This window comes from Phalacrocorax carbo, chromosome 1 (assembly GCF_963921805.1).
Source record: "Phalacrocorax carbo chromosome 1, bPhaCar2.1, whole genome shotgun sequence".
NCBI classification, from domain to species: Eukaryota; Metazoa; Chordata; class Aves; order Suliformes; family Phalacrocoracidae; genus Phalacrocorax; species Phalacrocorax carbo.
This window is the reverse complement of record NC_087513.1, coordinates 56,490,469-56,512,492: the sequence shown is the minus strand read 5'-3', so window position 1 is coordinate 56,512,492 and position 22,024 is coordinate 56,490,469. Positions and strand designations below refer to the sequence as shown.

The window sequence follows — 22,024 nt, the reverse complement described above, 5'->3', positions numbered from 1 at the left end:
TTCATTACACTTGTTGTCTTACCAAAACAAGAGAAAAGTATTGTTGTCTGTTCCAGCTTGCTTGATTTATAAATACAATATCACAAAATACTCAGATAGTGTCATATTATCTTTTATACCATTAGTTTCTCTAGTTGTTACAGCTAGTAGTAATTCTGATTGCCAGGGAAAAGGAGGATATACTGATTTACCACTGTCTTAAGGAGCTTCCTGTACTTTGAAGGGGAGAGCATTCGCATACTGATCAAATTCCTAAAATCCCAGAGCCTCTTTATTTCAGACACCACGGCCCCCTCCACCCCCTGTCATCTAGTCCCCTTCCAGGAAGCAAACTATCTACCAGACACTCTATTGACATCTCAAGTTCATTGTCCAAGAAGTCCTTTTTAGGTCTGGTTGATTAGTGGCTGTTCCCTCTCCTAAGTTGCCACTTCCTCAGGAGCTGCCTGAGGTAACTGCCCTCTGATGTATCATTTATATGGATGGCGGGACATTGCTCTCTTTTCAGGATTTCATTGCTGTTTAGACGGCAGCTGTTGGATGACACCGTATGTGGGGGTGGGATAACAGACTTAAAGAACAGCAAACAAAATCATTTGAGGGCTGTTAATAATTTTGAGCCCCATCTAAATTGGTGTTTTGTCTAGGTTGTTAATGTAAAAAAAAATACATTTTAATTTAGCCGAATTTCTGTGGTATCTACACCAAGTTAGTGCCACACATTTTGATTTGGCAAAGGTTCACTTTTTGGACTGTTAGAGCAGGTCAGTGGCATCATAAGTGTATATGAATTACAGTCCTCCAACTTTTTTTTCCTTTTGCATCCTATTTCAGTTGCTTGGTGCTCTTTTTCTTTTCCCTGCTTCATTCTCTCCAAAGAATAAAATAATTCATTAAATCATTGGTATTTTTTGTGTGTACACCTGAATGAATGGTGGAGTCTTCCTTTCAAGGAGATGAAGAGGGGAAGGGAAAATAATTCTAACGGTTGTATGTTACATTAGAGTTTGTGCTCTCATTGTTTCCTGCATCCAGAAAGTAGAAATTTTGACTAATCACTGCAGCTTAGAGATACCAGAGGTTAAAGAATAAAAAAAGGTAAATGGTCTTAAAGTCAAAGAACTTGGTTCTAAGTTGCAGTTCCTATCTAGACCCTTCAGGGAGCGACTATTATTGGTTAAAGAAGGGGAGGGAAGAAAAAAAAGCAAGGTCTTTATTCTGTGTAGAAGATATGACTTACTTTGTATGACTAAAAATACTGTGCTCTGTGGTCAGCATGGTATGAATTAAAAACTTGTTTATAGAGATATTTTGGAGCTCTTAAGCTGGATTGCTTCTCTGGCATGCTTGATCTGGAGAGCTGGTATGATTTCTTTTACTCCTACCTAGGTAGATGGAATTCGCTGAACTCTCTGCCCTTCATCAAAGTCGACCATATTTGGGAGTCATACTGTTTTTAACTTAGTGCATGCATTTGAATATTTGTGACAGCTACAGCTTGTAGAATTTTCTGCATGGATAGCTAGCTGTTCCTTTCCTGACATTTCAAACTGAAGGGCTCTACATGAAGGCAAATTACTTAGGGAAGATGTTCAAGTCACTTGGAAAGATCAGTTTACAGATTTTTGCAGCAATAAATAGTGCTTTTATTAGAAAAATGAGTCAAATTAGGGAAATCTTTTCCTACAGTAATCCACTGACTATGCATTCTGTCTGTATTCTGCGTTTACTTGGGGGTGGGAGGGGTTGGTGTGGGTTTTTTGGTTTTTTTTTTTTTTTTTAATTTAACTTAGCATATTATGGTTCCTTTAATGAGAACAAAGGAAAATGGGTTGGTGCCAGCTCCAACCAAGATGCCAGAAATTCCTTTGCTCAGAGGCTTCCGGGCCAGTGATTGAACGCCCCATACTAAAACTAAAGGCAAGTTAGAACAATTTGTAGAGAGGTACTGGTCTATCTCACCACAAATACATAAAAAACATATGTTTAAAAAGAATAAGTGCAATATTGCTTCCTTTTAGGTGGGGGGGGAAAAAAGAAAAAAAAATGGACTAGAATAAGACTTAACTCTTTCAGTCCAAAAATCTTGTCTTTTGTGAGACCTCCCATAAGTATTTGTAAGAAATCTGCTTTGCATGAGCAGGCTGAAACAAAGTGAGCAGAATATACTGAATTTTGGTAGAAGGATGTAAGGGTCCTGTTGTGGTAAAATGTTTATAGACAGGAAAGATGAGATTTTCATTAAATATTCTAAGATGGTCAGAGTAAAATTCTTGCTGCTATTTGTTTTTAAAATGTTTAAAGCTTCAAGGTTTAAACAAGGGGAAGGAAGGATTTAACCAGTGAGGTTATTACTCCTTTTGAAATGCATGGTAACAGTGATTATTGGTGGAAGGTCAGCTGAATCAATCATCTAACTGGCATGGTAATTCACATTCTGTAAATAACAATTAGAAAGCAACCGCTTGCTGTATATATGGGTGGAGCGATATCCTATACCATTTCCCTGAACATCTATTTATTTGAAAGAAGTACTGTCTTTTCACTGGCATGGTAGAATTACATAAAAGGGACAAACTTTTCCTATTTCACGGATGTTTTGGCAGTTTATAGGATTTTAGTAACTGAAGAGGGAGACCTGTTAGGATAGGATTATATAGTCTCCAAAATCAAGAAGCTTCTGAGATGTTAGTAAGGAGCAGGTTAATCAAATTCTAAGAACTCTAATTTGTACAAGTTCCCTGGTATGTTATGTTACTGGAAAGTACTCATTTTAATTTCTGAGGATATGGGTATAAAAATTCATTCAGCATTTAGAGAGGGACTTGACTGAATGGGAGATAATGTTTGGGGTCAATTCTTTCAGTTCCTAGAGTAGTTAAGTGTCATGCAATTCCTTTCTGTGCCTGTATCTTTCCCAACTAAGTTGGAGTTTCTTGTCTAGTTTTGGTCGCGTGGGGCAGAGGAGTGAAAAATTGAAATAGTTGTAACTGCCAATATGTTAAACTTCAGTAACTGCCCGGAAGAGAGACCAAAATTAATTTCCCCACTACAAGAAGGGCTTCAGGACAAAACAAAAGATTAACTCTTCTGGTTATATCTGCTAATAGCTAATCATCATGCGTGCTTTGGGATTAGCTGCAGCACATGCTATTTTTTGCCCAGGTACTGAAAGGGGTGAAAAAAAGTTACGGGAAGAGGTCTACATAGTGCACAACATACTGGTAGAGCCTTGGCATCAGAGGAGAACTGGCTGTGCAGGAAGGTTGGATTAGTGTGGTAAAGTAGAGGTTCAGTGATGTGTGACAAGAGATTAATAGGAAATGAGCTTTCAGTTCCGAGTGTTCATGGAACATCTTCGTTAAAAGGCAGCTAGAAAACCTCATATTTTCTCCAGTTTGGAAAGGGCATTTGAGGAGATTGAAGAAGTGGAGGCATAGTGATGGATTATTTGTAGGCTGAACAGCTGGGGAAAGTATTGTAGCAGATTGAGGAAAAATTAGGTGGGAAAGTGTCTGCAAAGCCAGTGAATGAAGTTTTCCTTCTGACTTGTTATCTTTCTGTGGGCACTTCATTTATGTATAGGGTCACAACTTTGGCTTGGCCTTGCAGCCATTTAGAGTTGTTAAACTTCATATGCTGTGAAGTTTTCAGGCCTTGTATTCTCTCTTTTGTTCCTGGCAAGATATGAATGAGATCTGAGCTACAGTATGGCTCCAAAGCACTGTTGCAATGTAAGTTTTTGAATAATAATGATGGTATGCGCCATTCCTAAAATGTGTTGATAGGTGCCTTTGTGTAAGGGATGCAAAAGCTGTTGTAACCTTTTCAGAAACTGAGCAAGCTTTTGCTTTGTCAGACATTTTTCAATATGGTATTTTTCTCTGAAGAAAGAATTATGTTATACTTTTGGATGCTATAGTTAAAACCCCTGGCAGCTCTGTTTTCACAGTCTGCAGCATAAAATGTCTCACTATTCACTAAATGTGAAGGGGGGGAACCCCAAAACAAAATCCTAGTTTTCACTAGGAGTGAGTATTTTGTCCTTGAAGAATGCTTGAACATTTTGAAGTTTTGCACTCCAGCAGGAGAGGTCATGTCTCTTGCACAATGGCTTATGTGCAATTGCTGTGAGGACTTCAATAAAAAAAAAAAAAAAAAGGTATGTTGATACAGCCAGATTTAGCTATCGTCTTCACTTTTCAGAAGTGCTGGGCATTCAGGGTCTCTGTCTGTTCAGGGAAAATAATTTAAAAGTGTTCTGAACTAACTTTTATGTAGGACTGAGATGCCTCATCAAGTGTCTAGTTGTTGCAAAGTCCAGGAAGCAAGATGCTTTGAACTCCTGGTTTTAACCTTAAATGTTTTTAATTGTTCTTTTGAAATAAATCATATGGCAGTTGTTAGAGCACACAAGTAGTACTTAAGACTCCTAATTCTGTTCCATATTTTTTTGGGGGGGGGGGCGGCAGTCTCTGCTTGCTTTTTATTATTAGACAGTGTGCAACTATGTAACCTAGTCCTCACATACATGTCCCTACTCTAAGAGTTATGCTTTTAAATTCATCTTGGGAAAGACAAAGGGACCTTTCTGATCCCTGTTAACTTGAAGAGTTGTGCTTGCTAGGATTGTAATCCAGGTCAGCTGGACCACTGGTGACTGGTTGGGGAGCTAGGGAAGAATAGGCCTCCAGTTATGTTGTATCTGTTACTGCACCCACCTTCTGGGGTTGGGGGAGGGAGGTCTGGGGAAATCTAACTGATGAGCTGCAGTAGGGTAGAGGGCATGTAGGCAGTTCACGGGGGGGGGGGGATAAAAACAATCTGCCTTTTTGCCTTTGATACTTCCGGAAGCAAATTCTTCACCAGCAGGAGAAAGGACAGTTGGTGAGAAGGCATTCATGCTATGAGAAACTTGTTAATATTTGAGGTTTCTGCTGAGGAATTGTGTTGGGAGGAGCTGAATTGACTTTTTTACTGTCACAGTACCAGCTATGAAGAACTTTCTAGGGGAAAAAAAAAAAGTCTTAAATTTATTGCCACATGTAGATTGGCAGTGTAGAAAGCCCAGTGGGTGGAGTCCAATGTTGTAGGATGGTGAGGGTGTAGCCTTCAAAATGAGGGAGATGTGGCATCAAACTGTAGGATTTTGAGCCCAAACAAAATGCCAGCTCATGAGACAGGGCATTTTGCATAAGGACTGGATGAACTCAAGTATTTTTAAAATTAAATAAGGATCTACAGATCAGACAGACCAGGTCGTCTTTTTGAGATGACAACTAGAGGGTACGGTTGATACCTCAGTTCATCTAGTGGACACTGGAGCATGCCTGTCTACATAATGTTGAAGCCTAATTTCTTGATTCTTATCAAAAGGTCATCAGAAAGGATGAGCTGTTACTGGAACCACAGTGCAGCTTAATGTGAATTAAAAAACCCCACTCCTCTCCTGTCTCAGTTGAGATATGAGTGCAGAGAATCCATGACTGTAAGCATCTCTCTTAATGCGTGCATGTGTGCATGTATATGTCAGCTCATACTGGATACTGTCCTCACAGGAGTACTGTGAAGCTTCATTAAAGTTTTTAAAGTGCTTTATGATCCTCAGTTGGAAGGTGCTTAGAAATGAAGTGTTTGTAATCAGATAAGTTAGTAGCACATAACAAGGATATAACCTATTAACACTAGCTATTAACAGCGCTGTTAGCATCAGAAAGCTTAATGGTTAGGTTTTAAAGTGCAATTGCCCTCTGAAAAGGCATGTGCAGGTTTTGTATATGCTCTGTATTTTTATGCTCTACTCCAGCTGTGCTGCTGCTTCTTCCACAACTTTGGTTGGGAAATGCTGCATTTAAAAAAAAAAAAGAGACGAAAACCACAACCACTACCACTCCCTCCCTCCCCCTACAAACCAAAACAAAAAACTAAAACTTTTTGTAAGCCGTCTTAACCAAGATGCCAGGAGAAATACATAAAGAATGAGGTATGTTTCTATTGTTAGCTTAGTTGAAAAAAAATTATCAAAGCATTTATTTAATTAATTTTTATATTAAAATAAGGATTTTGAAGTTGCTTCCAAAGAACATTTTAAAGGAGACAAAACATGGGTAATTTTCACCTTGTCAAGTGGAGTCCATGGTTCTTTATGGAAGAGAAACCAGTTAAGGTAAAACCTAGGCCTACAGCCCATATGTTTTTAACAGAATGCTAAAAACTCAAGGTGTTTTATTCAGGCCACGTTTATTTAAGAATTGCCTATACTGGCCTCTCTAAATATTTTTAGTTGACTGGTGATTTGCTTGTCCCCCAAAAAGTTTTCTGATTAAAAAAGCTTTGTCAATTAAAAAAAGCTTTGTCAATAGAACATCGACAAGGTGAAATTTTGTAGCAGTGATTTACACTTGATACGCAGCAACTGAAGTGAGCGCTGGTTGCTTAAAGTCATCAAGGTATTATCAACTCCTTGAAGTAAAAGCTTCCAGGACGTCAGAATGAAGAGCTGGCAAGCCCTGCTGAATTTAAGAGTATTTATAAGTCTGAGTAGAACAATTTGGCTTTTGAGAGGGAGTAAAATTATTTGTATCTTAGTGCATACTGTCATACCCGGTGTGAACATGAATAGAACGTGCAGCTACAATACTTAATGTAATTTCTCAGAAGGGGGATAGCTGTTTAATAAATACGCTTATATATATATTTGCTTTTATGGAACTTTCTGTAAATCAGATGCCTAGTGGTTGGTTTGGGGTTTGTCTTTAGATAATCAGAGCAATTGTGGTGTCCTCTTCGGGTCTTGCCACAAATAAGAATACATTCCCTGAGATTTCACCACATTTCTTAAATTACCATGTTTGGGTGAGCCCTGCCACAAAGCACCTCAAGCTGGGCCGATTCTCTGCTCTGGATTAGACAGAGCACCCTGAATAGCTAGCATTTAACTGCTTTTATTTCATTAAGTACTCGTAAATGCATCACCCCTTAGCTATTTCCAGAGTTTGGTGAGCCTGCACAGACAGAGGTAGGGGGAGGTTAGGGTGCAGTCTGTAGTCCTGTTGAAGAAATCCCCTCGTTGGGGGAATCCCCATTCAAGGGTTTCTGTACCTTACTGTGAGGGTAGTAGGAGCAAAGTGTGTGGAAACCTGGGCCTTATTAGCCATCCACGGTCTCCTGATTATTTTTTGAAACATAATGTTTAGCCAGTGACTTGTGTAGTATAATATACACTAACAATTTTTATTCTCATTCATAACATGGGCAGCTTCTACCCCCTGCCAAATTCATTCCTATGGAGTGCCCCCCCCGTGACTTCTCAAGTTAGTTTCGTTCTGTGGCCTTTTTTTCACTGATAGCATGGTCTCTTACTTTCTATGGAGTTACAGTACAGAACTGTACAGAATTAAAAACCTGGGCCTTTTTAAGGGCTCAATCCCGAGGGTGCTCCCGTGAGCTTCCTTCCCAAGCTGCTGTCAGTCATCCCACTGGGCATGGTTACATTACACAGTCGGTTCAAGCATCTGTTACCTGTGTTGGGCTGGCTCAGGAGCAAGTCTCCTCACAGCAGGATCACACTCGCATTACCGTGTTCTGTTCCTGAACTACCTTCTTTACCATTTCTACACGTTCAAGGTAATATCTGGAAACATCCTGAAGATTTTTTTTTTTAATGTTGCAACGTGCTGGGATTCTCTTTCACTGTTGGAGCATTTATCTATGGAAATTGTGGGAAGAGATTCTCGAGTGTCTGCCTCGTGATTGGGTTGCAGCCTGAGACTGAGAACAGTCACGGCGAGAGGAGAGACCAAGTTTGCCCTGCTGTCCTGCAGGTGTTCTGCCTCTGAACCTGGATCTCGGGTTTATGTGTGCACATCATGTAGACAGTCCAGTTACAGTCTGGATTCATTGTGGACTGAGGATGAACCTCCTGTCCTTCAGATGGGATGGGGTACTTAAAATTCGGTTTCCTCTCGAGGTAAGTGCTAGGGTCAAGTGTACCCTGGTGCACCGCAGAAGAGTGCATGTGGCTAGCGGGACTAAGACCTTTTTCCTTCCCCGTTTATTGGCTCTGCAACCTTAATGTAGAATCAGCTGCTTTGTTTTGAGCAAGTTATAACAAGAAAAGCTCCAGCTGAGTCGCTGTCCGTATTCTTACCGCTCATCTATTTCACCCTCTCTGTGTAGTGCCTTTGCACCATGAACGGAGGCGAGTCGAGCGGCGTGGCTCGGCGGGGAGAGGTTGGCCCCCGGTGCGGGCAGGGCGATGTCCCTTTAAGGCGGGAAGTAGGCCGGCCCTCGCATAGTGATTGACAGCCTGCCTGGAGTCACATGACCTGCCTCTATTTGAAGGTCACAAAAAGCTTCTTCCTTTAGAGAGAGCAAGAGGGAGCGAGAGGGAGGGAGCGAGCGAGAGGGAGAGAGTGAGGGAGGGAGTTCAAGCCAAAATGGCCGACAGAGTCTCTGCTGGTTTCTGAACATTTGAAATAATAATAAAAAAAATAAAAAAAAACCACCAAAACAAACACAAAATCATTTTTGGATCTTTTTTCATTTCCATTTCTACCTTGTATGCCTCAACTCGCTGGATTTAAGCACTGCTGCACTTTATGAGGTTAGTGGTACATTTATATTTTATTATTATTATTGTTTTTACCTATCAGTCGATTTTTAAGAGCCTGAGCTGACCGTTTTCATCCGTGGTTTTGCAGAGGTGTGTTTTATTTTTTCTAGCACAAATACTTGTTTCAGATGTGGTCTGGTTTCATGCGTGAAGCACTTTTAGTGGATTTTTAGGGCTTTTTAGAAGGAGGTCTCCGTAGAAGCGTATTGTGGATTTTGAAGAGATTTGTAATTTAAAACACTTCGGCAAATTACAGAAGATCGTTCGTGTTTTTCCAAACCGGTGAAGGACGAGATAGTACTGAAAATCTTGTTTTAGTTAAATGGAGGCTTCTTAAACAGTGATTTCTTCCCCACAGCACCCGAAGCTCTTAAATCTGCTGCAAAAATTTGCATATATAAAAACGGGTTTGCGTTCTTTCTGCTGCTGGGTCCGACGGGGGACAGATGGGGAAGTGTTCTCACCGGCCACCCTTCCCCAGGGAGAAAGGAAAAACAAAACAAAACAAAAACAAAACAAAAAAAAAACCCCAAACCCACCCTAAAACCAAGCACGCGGACAGGTAGAGTGCCGGGTTGGGGGGGTCAGAGGATCCCTGCGCTGGCAGAGCCCCGCCGAGCCTAGCTAAGCCGAGCCCAGAGCTCCTGCCCGCCCCGCCGCCGCCGGCGGGCTCCGGCGCGGGCTGGGGCTGCCGCTCCCCTCCCCCCCTCCCCCTTCCCTCCCGGGCCGGTCCGTTCGCGGCCGTCCCCACCTCCACCCCCGTCGTGGGGACCCTGCGGTCCTGCCCCCCAAACCCGGCGTCGGGAGTTAAAGCCGGCTTGGTAGCCCCGGCTGTAAAAGGGGACCCGCCGTGCCCAGAAGTAAGGGGAGCCATCTCTGCTTAACGGGTCTGGCCACCGATAAAATGGGGGGAGGGGGCCCCCCCAGATATTTAGGAATGCGCGCTTGCAGATGAGAGATGCTGGGTGCCACTGACGTTTTGTAGACTTTTGCTCCGTATTCTTCATAAAATGGGTGTCCATCTGCATGGTAGTAAATGTAGGTAAAAAGCTGTGTTTTCTGCCCCCCCCTCCCCCCGTCTTTCTTCTACTACGTTACTAAAAATTTAAATCCAAGTGATTTTTGCATCTCCCTCCATAACCAAGCAGAAAATTAAAGGGAAATAGCTGAAGCTTGCTTTCTGAGAACAGGCCCCTCCTCCTGCATTGTAAGAGTGTGATGTAATGCTCCTTTCTGTGAGGTTAAACGAGAAAAAATTCGCTGTGGTTGTATACGTTGTTCTTCACCCCTTCCCGATAGGCCTTTTACTGTGATGTTTTTTGTAGCTGGATACTTAAGCAGCAGATAATTATGGCAATAATGATGTGAATGTGCTTTCACACTGCAGCGTATGAGTGGATTGATTATGGCTAGCAGGTCAAATTTGTAAACCTACAAGATGGGGTTATATTTAGTATTTCTTTGCAGCCTTACATCCATAGACTTAAATACAAACAGAGGAGACACATTTTCAGTAAACACATCCAAATCTGTCTGGCTGTCCTCATTATAGTCTTGTAGCAGTATGCATCAGGGCATTTTTTTCCTCCAGTGGCTAGCAAATATTTGAAATAATTCTGCAGTATATTAAGTTTCTCTTGGAAGTTAAAGGTGGGTTTTTATTTTAAATTGGAGCAAGCCGATGAAAAGGATTCCACTCAAATTTGATATAGTGAATTGTGCTGATAATTTTGGTCTTACAGAGTTTAGTAGTAATGGATAACCCAGTATGTGTATGAAGTAATACATTCTCCCTGTTTAGAGATTAAATTAAATTCCACCCTCGTGTTATGGGTATGTATCTGTTCTGTCTTGAACCTGGTGTACCCTGATGGTTTTTGTTATTCAAAGCCTTCTTGGGCTTAGTGGAGACCCTGATGTAGCCAGAATGTGTTGAATATACCTGTTGATTGACAAACTTAATTAGGCCTTAGAACTGTTTTCAAATGCAATATAAAGTAGTAGTAATCTCAGATTTGGTTCTTACTGGACCAAAACATCAATTATGTAGTTTTATGTGATAACTGCTAATAGCATGGGATAGCTGAACAGGGAAAGTAATGAAAACCTAAATTTTGTCCTGGGTTGTCAGTATTGTAGGACATAGCCTTCCCAGAATCTGCTTGAGAAAAGAACTTTCCTTCCCTGCGTATGTTTTGCCTGCATGCATTACTGTCTATGTCGTACACTTCCAAACTGTGTGCGTGTTAGTATAGCTTGGTTGTTAGGAAGATGGAACGCAGGATATTTGCTAATAATTTGCACTGCTCATAGCTGTAGAAGCTGTCGTGGATCAGACAAAAAGCAACTATGAAGTGATTCCAGTACAGAGTAAATTAAGCAGCTTTGTGAGACAGTACACTGTGAATAGGAACGACCAATTAAAATAATTTCTCATATAAATATGTCTTTGACCTATCAAATCTTAGTGCAGGGTGTGTTGAGGACTCTGTAGCCTGTGAAACCATAGGATTTTAAAAGTGTGAGTCTGGGCAATTCTCAATACTGTTTGCATTTGGTATGTTCCTGCAGTACAAAGGGAACAAAATACTTACTTAAAGTAACTTTGAGAGTCTTGATGCGAATTGTAATTTCTAGATCAGTTTGAGGCTTGCAGAAGTGTTGGGGTGGGGGAGCATTTTTTGCTTCCTTAGTTTAGTGATAACAGTGGGCTTGGAAGTTTATTTCATTTTTCTCTTTGCATTTGTATATAACTTGTTATTGGTATCTATAGGAACCTCAGCCCCCTTCTAAAGCACTGTTTTAGTAGGTTGAAAACTACAGTGAAGACTGTAGTCAGCAGAGTCCCTGGATTCTTTTGCACTACATCTAAGACATTCTTGAGAAATAGTTGGCAAGAAAAGCCTTAGTACCGTTAAGTTTCAATATACAGGAGTCTGCAGGTCTAATGGGGTAAAAAAATTCAGGGAAGAGTGACTGAAAAATCAGTATGCTTACTTTCAGCAGCATCTTTTTTTAGCTTCTTTCTCTCCTGCTGGGAAGGAGAAAAAAAGAAACGTCCTAAGATCTTACAGGCTGTGCTGACTGGTTTCGGCTAAACTTAACCTTTTGAGACTTTTGTCTCTTAAATAGATACTGAGTAGAGGAGAAAGCATCCAAATCTATAAATGAAGACAAATCTATAGAATCAGCGTGTTGTTGGAAGATAACTTTTCTCCGTACCTTTCCTAGCACCCCTGCAAAAACTTGTTGTGGCTTGCACCTTAAAGCAGAATTCTTTAATTCTAGTCATTATGGACCTACTTTTCTCTTGGTGTCCAGGATGGAAGGTGAGAAGTTTAATTTACAGTTTACTTTGAACATATGGAATCTGCACATTTGGTATTGTCTTCAGCTGGCGGTTGTTTTATAACTGAAAAGTTGGAGGGTTATAGTTTTTTTGCTTTAATTGATTAAGAAGAAACCTACCTCCTTCCAGAGAGCTGTTTCAGCTTATTAAGTATTGGTTTCCTATTTAAACAGATCAAGATTTGAGGCAGGAAGACAAGATACATACGATGTTTAGTTCTAAAAAGCTGCACTTCATGTCCTACCAAGGGGATCAGGTATAGGTATCTGGGTTCTAGTTTTGTAACCTTCCTGAGAGTCTTGTAAAGGATGGTGTGTAATGTCAGGGCAAAAGATGTCTGTTCACTTAGAAGAATCCTGCTGAGGAAGCTGCTTAGATTTTAAGTGGCTAAACTTTAAATATTTAGCTTTAATTATTGCTGCAGAATTAATTTGATAAACAGATGTAAAATTCGGTTTAGGTGAATACAAATATTTATTGCTGCTCAAAGCAAGTCCAGTATTTATTTCAAGAAACAGGAGCTTTAGTTGCTAATGTAACACTGGAAGTTAGTTGGTATGATTATATGTGCCATATTTAAATAGTGGTCAAACAAGACATCTAAAGTTGGGTGTGAAGATAACACTTTCTGGCCAATTCAACATTGAAGGCAAATGTGGAGGCATCATGGAGACAAAAAATACTATATACTGAAAATATTTGTATTTTGTTGTGATGGTGCCATGATTGTTTTGAAGGGCACAAGAGAAATGGGGCCTTTCCGTATCTGTTGTGAATTCCAGCCCCAGAGCTGTACATTTAGCACTTCTCGCTGCTTAAATTCTTTCTCCTTTATACATAGGCTTCCAACCAACTAAGACAACAGTTTCTCTTTATTTTTTTTTGTAGAGACAGAATATATATGTTGTAAGCAGCATGAATATATGTAAACCCTGACTTTTTTTATACATAGTGGCACCAACACACTTCTGAAAGGAGTTCCTAATAAGGCTTTATGGCTGTTGTCATTTTAAAGGTTATTTTCCTGTCTGTTTACAGTATGCTGGTCAGTATAGGTCAGGGCTGAAATGCTCTGGTGCTACTAGAATTATATATTTGTAATAATTTCTGAAAAGTTGTGTCTTAAGAGCTGGTTGATGTGATATTTGGATATTATACTATGGGCAAATGGAAAGACAAACCTTGATCCTCTTTCAAAATATTGTAGTTCCAGGACTACTTCTAATTAGCCTGTTTAGGTACGTGGGAAAATATAAACCAAGATATGAACCCTGGAGTTACTTCAGGTATGTAAGAGAAGATACATTAATAAAACACGAGATGATCTTTAAAGGCAGAACAGATCAAACCACAAGGGTTAAACAGCATGGAAGAATGTGTGCTAATATACCTGGAGAGAAACTACCGAGGGGTGTCTTGTTAAAAACCACAGGTAGCAAACATGAGAGCTGAGTACTATTCCTCTCAGTGCTACAATTTGTGTCTCAATTACATGGATGCTTGTGTATGTTAGGCAGAGAAAATTATCTAAAATATCTATAGGTGGAAAAATGCTTAGAAGTACAAAGCATGTGTATTAATACAAGTCTGTGTTAAACTGAGACTTGTAGAACTGAAATGTAGCCTTGGAATTGAGTACAACAACAAAACCAAACCTAAGTATGAAGACACAACCGTGTTTTACTTCATTCCAGCAGCAGAGTGCTTCTCTTTTTAGGATGGTACTTGTGGGGCCTTAACTTCAGAGCATTTTGAACAGTCGGGGAGGTCAACAAATTTTGAGGTAGCTTAAATAATAGTAGCAAAACACGATAGAGGGGGATAGTTCAGCAAAAAAAACACCTCAGCTTTTTTGTATATATTTTTCTAGATACATATGTTCTCTATGAATAAGCAGTTGTTTAATTTGTCAGGAAAACATTATTTTGACACTGAGCTCCAACATAGTTGAATGTGCTTTGAACAGGAGAGTTACTTCAACTGAAAAGCAGAAAGGTACAAGCGTTTTTAAATTAAGGTGGCCATTCTTTTAATTCCTTAAGAGTACACAAAACCCCACCATGCATGCTTAAGTTAAGAAATAAGGGGAGGGTGCTCATCTTTCCCAGAGTGCTTAGTAAATGCAGGGTTAGTGCTTCCTAAAGATATGGATATAACAGCTCAACCCAAAAACTGATTGGAACTTGAGCGCAACATTGTCTTAATTTTTGAATCAGAGCAGTATTTTTTAGAAAAACAAAATAATGGGAAAACTACTACTAGTATTCTCAGTATTTTTTTTCCTTTTTAAAGCACAGCATTTGTTGAAGAGCACAATCATAAGCCACTGTCCATCTGTAATTGCATAGTGGCTGTTGGGCATAGCCTCTGTGTACCTGAGAACATTGAAAACTTTAGCTTCAGTGAGCCTGCTGGAATTTGGGGTTTTGTCAGTATGTACACACCATAGTGTTCATAGATTTTGAACTTTTTGGGGTAGTTGACCTATAAGAAAACAGGAAAGGTTAAATATATATTCTGTTTAATGCCACTTCACCATTAATAAGAGTTGAGCTCAATTGTCCCATTTTACATGTGCTCTGTGGCAAATATACACAGATGCATTGTCATCATGGTTCAGTCTACATTTGTGAAGTTGGTTTATGCCGGAGCCATCCACTTCTTTAGGACACAGTGTCCAGTGCCACTTAAACCTTCCCTAAAATAAGTCTTGCATGCTTCTTATGCTGTTTTCCCTGGTTTAAATTTTACTGTTTGTAGTAGAAGACATTACAGTGTTCATGGTCTTGTTGCAGCTTCTGTATTAGCATTTATATTTTTAATTATATATAATTTCAGTTAAGCAATCATGCTAGATTCAGGGTCTGATTTAAAACACATGGTTCTAATTCTGTGTTGATACTCCAGATATACTTGTCTACAAAACAGCTTTCTTTGGCAAGAGGGTGACTACTACTGAGAACTTCATCAACTGAAGTGAGACTCATACATTCTGATACGTCACTTTGCCAGCTAAATATTCAGCATGTTTATGCTCAGCCTTTTGCTGAACAATTCACTGGGAGGATTATTTGATCACAACATACCGGCAAATTTTGGTATTCTAATGCTTGGAAATTCTAATCTGGTAACTTGTGCTGGATTTTTTCCAGGCCATTTTCCCTCTTACTGGAGAGAGTTTGAGGACAATAAAAATGAAAATGGATACCTTCTATATGCAGGGGATGGCAGAAGGAACAAAAATGAGCTAACATCCTTTCCTAGCTTACTCATGCGCATCAAAAACTGGTTGTCCTGCAAAACAGAAAATAGTCATTAGATAGTTTGATCCCCATGTGAATTTTTAGAAATGTATGCTTCTATATTCTAGTTAAGACTGTATAAAGAAACCTTTCCTATTCTGTTAGACGTTACTTGGGTACTATTAGTGTAATTATCCCACTGTTTTATTCAACACACCCCCCACCCCCAAAAAAAAACCCCAAAACTTAAATTAGAACTGGTTAAAATACAGTGCTTGGAAATAGAGGATATCCTATTTAGGTTATACATATGTAATTCTGTATCTAGTTCGGTTTTTCTTTGTGGATGTGATTACAAGTTCCTGTGCACTGGTTGGAATCTAAATGTTGACTAGGTTTGAATTGCCTGTAAAAATACTTGGTTAACCTGAAGTAAAACCCCCAAAGTTTTTTTTTTAACCCAGTGTAAAAGACAGCTCCAGCTGGTGCTGCAGAAGTCAGCTATAGTAATATTAATGGGAATTTTAAATTTAATAGCCTTGTTTTAGAGTAAAATAAATTTTCCTTTTTTTTCCAGGTAATGTTCAGATTATCTGTTTGGTACATCTCAACCAGACCGAACAATGCTGAGAGAGAGAAAGTAGACAAGGCATTAGGGTTATTTTTGTTTTATTTTGTCTTTACCTGTGTCCTGTAATCCTATTCAGAGCAGGTCTGCATTACCCTGGCAGGAATGCTTGCTAACCAATACGCTGGCCTTGCTGTAGTATTCATGACTGCTTCACCTGATGGAAACACCCTGATGGTAGTGTGAAGTAGGAAACTAAAAACAAAATCTCATCTAGGGTAAAGATTTAATCTTCCTAATAAGTTGTTTAGATGTACTTCTTCATGATGGTGTTTCTCTAACTTCCTAGGGTTTACTCAACAAATGTTTTGAAAACCACTGAATTACAGTGGAAAGTTTTAGTAAATGACCTGGGATGGGAGAATTGTACATCTTGCATGCAGGTAATTTTTCAGCAGTTTGAACCAGTTTAGTCCTCCTTTTGCAAAAGCCATCTGAAATTGCATTTAACCACCTCATCTCTGCATGGTAGCTATTTTGGAATGGCTGTTTCTGATTAAGTCCTGAGTGACTGTTTTTATTCCAAAATAGCACATTATTCTGAATTGATTTACTCTTCTGTGTTGTTAATTGGGAGACAGCTTTGCTTTACATTTACCACTTTCTACAAATAAATTCTATGTCCTGATACAGAAAAACTGTAGGAAGTCTGTTCTTACCAGACTTCAGGTAAAACAAGATGAAAAAGGCAAAAGGTGGAAGCTTTTGAGAGTCCAGGATTTACATTGGCAGCTTAACATACCATAAAGGTACAGCTGCTTAGCTCTCTAAGCTAACTCTCTGTGGTTAGGCCATGAATAACTGAACAGGCTAATTTTTTTGAAAGTCAGCCTGTCTTGGTACAAAAGTTTTGGGGACAAGGTTTTTTCCCAGGGGTGGATTTAAAGGAAGCGTATACTGTTTCAAAGGTGGTGAGCTGTATTTGTGTGTTTGGATCATTAGAGTTCAGCAAAAGCTGAGGTTAGCTAGTGTCAGTCTGCATTACGTTCTGCTCCTGTCAGATAATGTGAAATGAAGCTCTTCTGCAACAGACTTGCAAGTATTTGGTCAGCTTAAGTTTATATAACTTCCTTTGATCTTTTTCTTAAGAAAACTTACCTTTTAAATGATGTTTCAGTCCATGCTAGGTAACTTGTTTAAGCTTAAATCCTTTTCCCCCTTCACATTCCTAGGCCATTTTTCTATTGTTAAAGTAATATTTTAAAATGAGTTGTTGTAATTGTTTGAGCTTAAGCATTGCGTGCCCTGTGCATTTGATGTTAAGCTGTTAAAAAACAGACCGCTTCATTGGCTCAGTGGGTTAATAAGAACAAGACTGTAGGTTGTTCTGCATTGTAAATTTAATTATAGCAGATAATTTCTTTTCCCCATCCTGTATTTTAACAAACTCTGAAATAACTAATAATCTATTTTCCGACCTACTAGATATTTTGGTATTTGTGGGTGTATCATATATGTATGTATGTAATGCATATACATAATACGCCCATGTTGGCAGTTAATGTAGTTAAAAACTACTAGCTGACATGTGACTATCAGCTGACATGTGGAGACTTCTTAGTGGGCCTTAGGCACTAATGCCATAGTAAAAATTGCTAGAAAAGTAAAGGCAAGTTTTCTCTTTGGGAGAAGCCTGCACAAACAAAACAAGTGCCATTGTGTAAGGTAACCGTACAGATTGAAGAGGAGCAGCAGAGAAATTTAGGGGCTCTCTGAAGGCCACACAGAAAATCAGTGGCAGAGCCAGACTTGAACTCAGAAGTTCCTGGCCTGTGGCCTGTGGCTGAAGCCAGTCATACACAGCTGTATTGAATTGTGAATAGAATGATGCTTTCTTTTTCCTTTATGGCTTTATGGGAACAAAGCTGATTTAAGTAAAATTATAATGTTGGTAAAAAGATGGAATTGTATGTTTCACCTTTCTCAAAACTGCAAATGCTAAAAGTTCTATTCTGTGTTAAAACTTGCATTCAGTGGTTGTGGATTTCCACTTACCAAGGAGTATGGTTAATGTAGCCGGGTCATAAATCACAACAAATCATAGTGCAGTGTCTTGAGGTCAGACTGAGGGCTTTTGGTAAGGGTAGAGGAATTCAGTGCTTAAAAGCTGCTCTGTGTACTACCTCGAGAAATGTTAACTTTATTAAAAAAAATTCCCTGAAAAGTACATTATTTTCTTTGATGTTCTAAAATAGAAGTGAAAACCTAGTTCAGAGGCAATCTTCCTGAAGTAACTGTTTATTAAACTGAAATTCACAGTCTATATTTAACACTTCTGGAGTTTTTAATGAGGCTTTAAACATTGTTATCCTCCAGTGCAGTATAAAAGAAGTGAAAACCTGCTGTGAGTTTGCTGACTGGTATTTTCTTCCTTCCTGGAGTAAAAACTTAGCTTTGAGTAGCTTTTACTGAATGTATGGACAGTTTTGATTATTTGAAGAGCTCCCTTTAGGAAGAAGGTTTTGATCTGAAATATTATTGTAGAATGAACACCACCATTACAAGTTATTTTTTGGTACTGTTAAAAATCTTGGCAGGGATTAGTAAATCCATTTTCACAGTAAAAGAGACTTTCTTTCCCAGGGAAAATGTCATTAGTTCCAAGCTCTAGCAGCAAAGTAGAGTTTGGGTTTTTTTTCCTCAGGTACATTTGTTTTATCTGTGTGCCACTTGTTGCTAACTGAGGCCCTATGCAAAAGCATAGTAAGGGTATTATCCTGAATTACTAACATGGAACCTAGCTAGAGAAAACAAACTAAAAAACCCAAAACAAAAGAGCACATCAGTGTTTTACCAGGAAGTAATTTTCTTTTTGTCTGTTGAAAATAACAAAAATGTTAAATAGTTCCAAAAAGAAATCCAAGTATTGAAAGCTTAACAATAAAATATTTCACTTCTCATGGGTTGAAGCACTTGAGCCGTCCTTTCTGTCTTTTCCCTGACTCTGCAACAGTGCCCCAGTGTCTCCTGGTGTGTGCAGTGTGACTGTATCTCACTATTTGGAAAGAATTGTTGCTGAGTGGTGTGCTCTTTGAGGCTGCATCTAAAACTCTTCATTGGTGGTTGACAAAAATCAGAATAATTAATTTGAGCATTACAGTGGTCTACTTTTTTACATGCTCTCCTTTTTTATGCACCTTGCTGACCAAGCCAGATGGAAAATGCTTTCTGAGTTTCCCTTTCAGTTTTAGCTATTTGAGAGTTTACAAGTCCCAGTTCCCTTTGGTCGTGGCTTCAGAAGACATTAAAACTGGATGTCTATCAGGTTTGTTGCACAAGCCTGGGCCACTTTAGGGATTGACATTGTTGTGGCAGTTTTTGCTTTATTCACCTATTACAGCTGGTAATACGTTGTAATTAAATTGTATAGTTCTTCCCAGCAGGTCTTACAGAAATACTGTAACTATGTAGTGATGAGTGGCTGAGTTTAGAGTAGTGTTGCTACGCAGTCACGGCATGAAACAGTGTTATGGACTAGGTTCTTGCAATGGTAAGTGGGAGACCCAGCTGAGTGTGTCTCATTCTGAGCTAATTTAAGTTGTGGCAAAATAAAGTTTTCCTTCTTTTTAAAACAACACGTTAGTTAAGAGCAAGCTTATCAAAGGCTGCGTTAACTAAGGATGTTGTTACCAGTGGTGCCCAATGTTTGGGTTTTTTTAATATATTCTTTAGAAAGAGCATAAGAAAAAGTTGGTGACTCTTGGTATACTTCCCCATTTAAGTCAGCCACATATACATTACACTTGCCACTGTAAGTCCACCTGGCACTTACAGCATAGCAGATGGATTTTATTAAAACTAAAGGTCTGGTCCTTCACCTGAAATTTTGAGTTTTACATGCTTATGTGAGTGATTGAATTCTGTATCACTTACTATCAGGTCATGCTAACCTTTTTGCTAGGTAGCATTGACAGTTTTTTCAATAGAGTGGCTTCATGGAAAGATAGATGCTTTGCACTAGCAGTAGACATGGAAGCATCAATCAGCTGACAAATCAGATTTTGGGTTCTAGTGTTTAAAGGGCTTTTCTTTTAGCAGGAAATAGTCTCCCACACCAGCTTATGCATTTTAACCTTCAACTTTATATAGCAGCGAAGAGTTGACCTGTCTTTATGCAGAGCCACCTTTCTTAAAGAGGATAGAGAGAGGGTTTAACTGAATAGATTAGAAGTACAGTTCTTTGTGGAACAGTGAATATCTTAGATTCCTGTCATGTATCATACACTGGTTTTGCATAGTGTCTAAAAAATTAAGCTGCTCTGTCCCACACTTCACAAAATTCATCGGTGGTAGATAGGAAGAGATAGCTATTAATTATGGGTAGGAGGAGTCTTCAGATCTACTGTCATTAGAGGTAAAAATTGTTTTTGTCACTGGAAACATGCAGAACTTCTGTGCATCTAATACTGAATGCTTTAAATGGTTTTGATGTACCTATTTCTCTGTTAGAACTGATGTTGAAAAGGAGTGCTTATTTTTAACCACTCAGAAGTAAAAAAATATCTGTTACTCTTTGAAAATGATAGCCTCTAAGTTTTATGCATTTCTTTGTGTCTTTTGACATCATTGCTGAACATGAGAAATGCATGGTTTTCATTAAAAACAAGCTATTAATATTACATAATGCAACAAAGCAAAGACTACCTAAAAGTAGCAAACACTCTTTGGGTTGAGAATTTAACAAGACGAGTCAACTTCAGTTATGTGTTAAATGGCAAATTTCACTTGTATCACTGTAATTTCCCCCTCAGTTCTCACCGTGTGCGTTTACATCTTTATTTTCTGTGTACCACTGTGATGGTGCTCTTTGGTAATCTCTTAGGTGCCAGTTCAGTGTTTTCCTCATTTAGATTCTTTTCTGGATTACCTCTTGCTTTATAATTTATTTCACTCTTCCATAGCAGAAAAACTGTGGGGTGCATGTCTGGAAGATTAACCATAGCCATGTTGTATGTGGCTTGCAAGTTCCTGTCATCCTACAATTCTTGCATGTTGAAGCAACTTTCTGATGTGGATTTCCATGTGGTGAAGGAATTTAGGCATTGTAGAATATAGATATTATAGAGCTGACTTTGTTTACAAGAGACAGTTCTCCTTTGATAGTAATGTATAGTTAATTTAAAAATATTTCCTTCTTTTTGAGTATGAATGGACACTAGGTTTTTTCAAGTGAGACATATATCCAGTGCTCAGATTGATTATTTACTGGTTTTTAAAATTTCAAAGTTACTTTAAGCCCCTGTATTAAAAAGCAAGATATATTTAAATGTGATTGAAGTTAGAAATTGATCTGGTACTGTATCAGTGAATGACATAAGCAGCAAGTAAAATTCATCACTTAAGCTGCAAATTATCATTCCTGGGAAGAGACAAGGAATAATAACCCTCAATCAAGATTTCAGAAATATTGTCTCTACACTCAATACGAACAGGAAAAATTCTCAGATGAGCGACTGCCGAGATTGGGCAGACACCAGTTCAACAGAAATAACAGCATAGTTAAAAGAAATTCTTTCCCTGGTGGGAGACTATCCTTAGCTGAGACAAATGCCTGAGGATGCAGTGAACAGTTTTCACTTAAACTTTCTAATGTCTTTGCTTAAGAAATAAGGAAATGATTGTTTACTTAGCAATTAGTAAGAGTTTCATGTCTAGACTAGGTAGTTTAATCTATACTTTATTTCCAGAAGGCGTGAAATAAAGTTTATTTTAAAAACACAGCTAGGGAATAGTGAACAGTATCAGGACTTACAAAAATGGATTAATCAAAAATAGCTTATCCGATTATTGAATGTGAGAGGTGGCAATCATCTCTGCCTATTAGTGGACTATTTCCTAGAGCTTCTTTTGTTTCTACCTCATAACCACTGTGGCTAGTTAATTTTAAATAGGCTGTTAAATGGGTATGATTGTATGGCCCGCAGAATGCTGTTTTCCACACTTTCTTCCATTTCATTTGGAATGAAGAAGAGAAATCTATACATTTTTTTCTAAGTTACCACTATATGGGGGTATCGGGTCATCTGTGCAGATGACGGGTAAGATGCACTACTAAGTTCAGCCAAGGCTTGTGTTTTCCCATTTAAATCAGGAAGGCGTGGGGTTTAGGGTGACAGTACTTTATTATAATGCAGTAGCTCCTACTTGCGATGGTTTTGTTCCATGGATTCCAGTAATTTTCTGCTTTAGTT

General features: G+C 38.9%; 1 protein-coding gene across 11 annotated transcripts in view; it reads left to right on the top strand.

The window, feature by feature from the left end:
• Positions 1–22,024, top strand: part of TNRC6B (trinucleotide repeat containing adaptor 6B) — a 149,170-nt gene that overhangs the window by 47,759 nt on the left and 79,387 nt on the right. Inside the window, exon 1 of one of the 11 annotated variants that reach the window (XM_064453769.1) lies at positions 8,202–8,605. The exons of the other annotated variants lie outside the window; for them this stretch is intronic. Coding sequence (XP_064309839.1) covers positions 8,601–8,605 — 5 coding nt within the window. The 5' untranslated portion in view covers positions 8,202–8,600. Of the gene's footprint in view, positions 1–8,201; positions 8,606–22,024 lie in introns of those variants that run through there. 11 annotated transcript variants of the gene reach the window in all.